The sequence below is a fragment of the Silene latifolia genome, chromosome 11 (assembly GCF_048544455.1).
Source record: "Silene latifolia isolate original U9 population chromosome 11, ASM4854445v1, whole genome shotgun sequence".
Classification (NCBI taxonomy): Eukaryota; Viridiplantae; Streptophyta; class Magnoliopsida; order Caryophyllales; family Caryophyllaceae; genus Silene; species Silene latifolia.
The window spans coordinates 109,648,552-109,654,859 of record NC_133536.1 but is presented as its reverse complement, the minus strand read 5'-3'; the positions used below and the strand labels follow the sequence as shown (position 1 = coordinate 109,654,859).

Below are 6,308 nucleotides of genomic sequence, written 5' to 3'. Positions count from 1 at the left end.
AGAGTCGTAGTAGTATGACTTGTATTCTTTATTCATTAATTTTTTTAGGTTTATGTAATTCACTAAACTTATCATTTATAATAAATGTTTCTTGATTGTATATCTGATTCACCACCTCGGGAAACCGAGATGGTAACATCTCCCAATTACCTTCGTAGGGTAAGAAGGGGGTGTTACAAAGTGGTATCAGAGCGACAGTTTTGGAACCTAAACCAATGAACCAAAATGAACGTAGGTGTTGAAAGACCTACATCTGTCAAGCACTTCAGACCCATTGCTTGTTGTAATCTCATTTTCAAGGTAATTTCCAAATTACTCTGCAATCGACTAGCTATGGTGTTGCCTGATGTTATTCATGATAATCAAGGAGCTTTTATCAAGGGTAGGTCCATCATTGAGAATGTTCTTGTTTGCCAAGATATTGTGAAGCTGTATTCCAGAGAAGGAATTTCTCCCAGATGTTTGTTTAAAATTGACCTGCATAAGGCTTATGACATAGTTGAATGGGAGTTTGTTGACCAGATGTTAAAAGGGCTTAAATTTCCTGATACTTTTATTCAAAGCGTTATGAGGTGTGTCAAAACTACATCTTTTTCTCTATGTTTAAATGGAACCACCTTTGGATACTTCAAAGGACAAAGAGGGCTCCGGCAAGGGGACCCTATCTCTCCTCTCATCTTCACTATATGTATGGAGTACCTCACCAGGCTCATTAAGTATGCAACAGATAGATGGCCTATCCAGTATCACCCTTTATGCAAATCTTTGAAACTTACCCCTCTCATGTTTGCTGATGATCTCTTAATGTTTTATAAAGGGAATGCTAAATCTATTATGCTCTTCATGAGAGCTTTCTCTTCTTTTTCCAAAACATCTGGCCTCACCTTGAACAATAATAAATCTGAGATATTTTTCAATGGTGTGAAAGAAGATTTGAAGCATGATATCAAGCAAGTTACTGGTTTTATTGAAGGCAGCATGCCTTTTCGATATCTGGGGGTTCCTATACAGGCTGGGAGATTAGCAAAAAAGGAATGTAGTAGCCTTACTGAAAAAATGGTGGCAAGGATCAGGGGGCTTGGAGCTAAAAAGCTGTCTTATGAAGGAAGAATTACCCTTATTAATTCTTTTCTCAATACATTGTATAATTATTGCGCAACTATGTTTATTCTACCAAAGAGTGTCATTAAGAGGATAGAGGCCATTTGCAGGAATTTTTTATGGGATGGTAGTTCAGAATACCACAGAGTACCTATGGTAGCATGGGATACAGTTACTAATCCAAAAGAAGAAGGTGGATTGGGTGTTAAAAAGGCAGAATTGTGGAACATTGCTACTGTGGGCAAGCTGGTTGATTGGGTATATTGTAAAGCAGACAGACTATGGATAAGGTGGATTAACCAGATATACATTAAGAATCATGACTGGCAGGAGTATATTCCCCCTGCCGATGCTAACTGGTCGTGGAAAAATGTCTGCAAAGTGAAGGAGTTAATAAAGAATGGCTATGACAATGCGGTCTGGGTTGATAATGCAAAGGGATACACTATCATAAGTGGCTATGATTGGCTCAGAACATCACAACCAGCTAAGAATTAGGCTAGCATTGTTTGGAATAATTGGAACATACCCAAGCACTCCATAATTACTTGGCTTATTATGAATGGAGGATTGAATGTCAAAGAAAAACTGTTTAAATGGGGTTGTTGTGTTGATGACCTTTGCTGTCTATGCAACAGAGAAACTAAAAGAGCTGATCACATGTTCCTATCCTGTGAGTATAGTTGTAGGGTCAGAACTGAAATAGAAAGATGGACTGGCAGGGTGCTCCCTACTGTCAATGGTTTGATCAATGGAAATAGGAAGCTAGTGCAGTGGAAAGTCCTAACTGCTATCCAAAATGCAGTTTACTATAATATTTGGATGCAGAGAAACAATGATCGAGTTAATGAAATGATTTTAAGGCCGGAACTGGTAGCTCAGCAAACCAAGGATGCAGTCATGAGGAGAATTAAATTCAACGCTGGCCAGATTAGTGATCAACATGGTTTAGATTGGATGAGAAATATAGGAGTGTAATACTTGCTTTTTATTTCTCTCTTGAAACGCCTTTTGGCTTCTCTCCTTGTAATTAACTTTGTCTTTTTGATATAATACTTACTCACATTTCACCAAAAAAAAATGAACGTAGGTGTGTCTAAGAAAATGAACCCGACATGAGTACAATAGAAGGTCGGTTTTGGGTGAGTAGGATCCCTCATCTCAAAACTAGATCATATTGTCTCGGTTGGTCACTACGTGGGTAGTTATGAGTAGGGGAAAACGCTATGTGATAAGTTGTGTGATCTCATGTATGCGATGTTAAATTGGCAAGTCCTCGCGTGACGTGTTCTTGTATGTGTTGATACGAGTTGATAGAATTCTTGCTTGATATAACCCTTCATTGGCGTATGATAATATATGATAGTTGAAATGATGGAATGGAAATGTATACTTGAGTGAGGTATATCTGATACGAGTGGAGGATTGGTTCATGCGAAATGCATTTTTTTGTATGATCGTTCTGTGTTTGAATATGATGAGTTTTAAAGCTATAATTTGCATGTGTGTTGTAGCCAGTTGATAGGCTTCTTGTATGATAAAATTGTTCATATGGTATGTGATAACATGTCGAAGTTGAATGAAAATAATGATATGTATGACATATTTTGAGAATGATTGTTGATAAGGTTATTTTAAGTCGTTGGCCTATCAAAATAAATCCTAAATTACTACTAACTGGTAGCTAGTGGCAAGAAAGGGTCGAATCCGCAGGGAGGCGAGTTAGTTGTTCTAGTTTGCTATTTTTTAAGTTTGTCTTAAAGGTAACAGTTTTATGGGGGTTTTGATTGGTTTGATTTCTAACAACTAATATCAAGTGAAGAAAAGATGAATAACAATAATATTAAGAGAGTCTAGGGATCGGATTCACTAGATAGTCATCCAATGGTAAGGTTTAATTCATTGATTGAGCAATTTATATTGTTGAAAGTCATATGATCAGTCGATTCTAATATGTCTTTTTAGATCTAAACTTAACATGCAATCGCTATCATTAAGTTGGTGTAATTCAATTATCGTGGCCTATACTAGTCTTAACCCGGTCGGTCAAAATCCTAGTTTATGCAAGACTAATTAATCAATTCTGATCAGTAATTAACTAATTAGAAGTAAGACAATAATTGCAAAATAATCCAAAGCAATTTAACAATCAATTCATAAGTTAATCATCTTCTAACCACCTAGATCCCCTTTACCCTAGATAATAGATTTAGCTACTCATGATAAAGGGAATAACAACAACAAGATTAAAGATCAACATAATTAAAAGCATAAAAGATGAACAAGCAATTGAATAAATAATTGAGGAAAGATTAGAACAATACCGTAATGAAGAACAACAGATCCGATGCTAAACTAATGTAAACTAATCTAAAATTATTCTAAGAGAGTTTTTAGAGTAGCTATACGAAACTAGGTAAAATAAGACGTAGAATAAACTAGGGTACGATTTAAGTATTTATAGTAAAATATAACCGACTTAATGAAATTTGCGGAAAACACTGGAAACAAAGGTTCCTCGATCGAGCCCGTTGTCACTCGATCGAGTGCACTTTATCCTCGATCGAGCCTGGTCACAGTTGATCAAGGCACTACTCTATTTCAACTCTTTTCTTCGTGTTGTCTTCTTAACTTCTCTTCCTTCATTCTTATGGATTACCGTATCATACTTCGTGTATTCCTTCATGCCCACTCCGCGATGCCCATTTCATTCCTTTTCTCCTCAAATGCATCATTCCTGCATTAAACATCAAATAGCGGAAGTATCGACATTCTTACATAAAAGGCATGTAATTAATATAAACTAGCACGAAAATCGTATCAAAACTAATCAAGGGGAGGCATAAATATACACATAATTATGACTCATCAACTGTTACATGCTGGTGTGTGAAGGGCCTTAGCCTCGTCCTTTGGCATTTTAATACCACATATATGTTTTGCTTTCACTAGTGTTATAGCTAGAGCGTGATCGGTAATAGTTGTTAGTAGAATATTCGCTAGTGTAAGAACAGTATTCCTTAGTCGGAATTTTGCAAACCATTGATCGGCTCTCGTACACCTAACAAAAATACCCTAGACTTGGCTAATAAATAAATGTAGTAAAGTAGGTGATACCGTCGTCAGGTACCAAAAATAAATACCTAGCTACTACTAACAGAAGTCAGCGGTAAGTAGGGTCGATCTCCACAGGGAGGCGGTCACTATCTACTCATCAATTCGGTCTGTCTATGGTCACAGGATAGGGGTTTTAATTGATTTAACTAAACTAATGAGATTAAGACAAGAGAAAAGGTTAAGTGGAATTAATAAGAGCGAAAGAAAAACTAGGATTGTCGGTTCATCAATGAATGTCAGTTAATTGCAGCTAAGGTCACAAATCAGTCAATGTGTCGGTCTAAGGGGCAACGAATATCTCCTTCCGGTCTCAATTCGCCCTAAGATACTATTAGCTTAGCTTTCGCCCTCACTAAAGCATCCTATTGTTCACTACGGGTCTCACCCCTTCCAACCTTCCGGTCTAGGTTAAGGTTTACCAAAATTAAATAAGCTAAGTGCATCGATTCAAATAGCTAGATACAGTTTAAGGCAGTGATTAACAACATAGACTTAACAACAACGAACGATCTATAAACCTAATTAGCAATTAACATCAGTTCACTAACTCCCCTAAATCCTAGCAGGGAAATTAGCTAGACATAATAAATAAAATAAAAGCAGAAGATGAAGAAGTAAATAACATTACAAAATAAAGAGAGAATAGAGAAATAATTACTAAATAAGATCCGGAAGAAAGGCAGTGTTCAACAGAGAGAAAGGGAAAAGATTAATGTATCAAGTGTCCTCTGTAGTAGTCTGTCGTCTTCCTATTTATAGGAAATACAATTTATTTGACCTAGAAACGAAATAAAACTTAAAAGGCCCAAGCCCAATAGAGAATTACTCGATCGAGCAATTTAGAATCACTCGATCGAACAGATTCCTGGCAAAACATCTCGATCGAGTAGAAAACCTACTCGATCGAGGAACTCCATTTATGCGCATTTCGATCGAACATGGATTTCACTCGATCGACGTCTTCAGCTATCCAAAACTACTCGATCGATCATAAAATCCTTCGATCGAGTGACTTTGACTCAGCCAGCTACTTATTTCGTTGATTTCAGCATTGACTTGTTTATTTAGCTTCCGAAATGACTTTACACGTCCCAGGACAGCAGCGTTTCCGCTCCAAATCCACTCATCCTCTAAATGCAAGGAAAACGGACGATAAAAGGCTTGATTCTCCTACTTTCAGGTCCATTCCTGCAAATAAAGCAAAACAAACCAAAGTAGAATATTCGGGGCATTTCGTAGCATTAAACTACGAGGATAGCATAGAAATACGTGCATAAAAGGCTTATAAAGACTATATAAAATGCACGTATCAAATCTCCCCAAACTGAACCTTTACTCGTCCTCGAGTAAACTAAATGCAAACTTATGGAACGGAAAAGAAAGCTCAGAGCTAGCTATGAATGCCCACTTAAACCAATTTAATGCAAGCAACTAATACTTAAAGCGAAACAGTCAAATGCAAACGAGTTAAAAGATGTTTATGATAAAGCTGAATCGTCGACCTTGCAAGACCTTTAATGATGGACTCTCATGGGTCACTCTTCTCTCATGAAACAAAGGGTAAGCATATGAATTGTAAGAGAAGAAGAAAAATAGTCGCTCACCTAAACTACGACCCACATAAACATGCACGCAACTAATATGATAGACAATTCTAACTACCGTACATACATTCCCACCAAACAAGGTCCGTCACAGCTGAGGGCTTACAAAAATATGGTAAAGTGAGGTAATGGGTAAGAAAAGGCAAAACATTTTTGGGAATGTGGAGGTATAGGCGGCCAAGCTAGTACCTGAACAGAACCAAATGGAACATATCCATCTCTAATCCATTAAAATTAAGCACAAGTGCCCTTGAATTGGCATTCAAACTCACCAAACCAAACCAAACATACTCCTCAATAGATATAAATAAAGCATAGGAGTGAAACCGTCAACAATCAAACATCTTTTTATTTTTTTCTTCTTTTTTCTCGGTTTCTAGTTGTTTCTTTTTTTTCTTTTTCTGTTTTTTTTTTTTTTCATTTCATCCTCCTTCTCCTTCATAAATTACCAACTCCAGATAATACAATACAAACCAAACTTGCCAC

At 36.8% G+C, this 6,308-nt stretch overlaps 1 protein-coding gene across 1 annotated transcript; it reads left to right on the top strand.

The window, feature by feature from the left end:
• Nucleotides 1-1,659: 1,659 nt before the first annotated feature.
• Nucleotides 1,660-2,079, top strand: LOC141613797 (uncharacterized). The gene has a single exon (XM_074432542.1). The coding sequence runs from the start codon at nucleotides 1,660-1,662 to the stop codon at nucleotides 2,077-2,079; it is 420 nt and encodes a 139-aa protein (XP_074288643.1).
• Nucleotides 2,080-6,308: the final 4,229 nt, after the last annotated feature.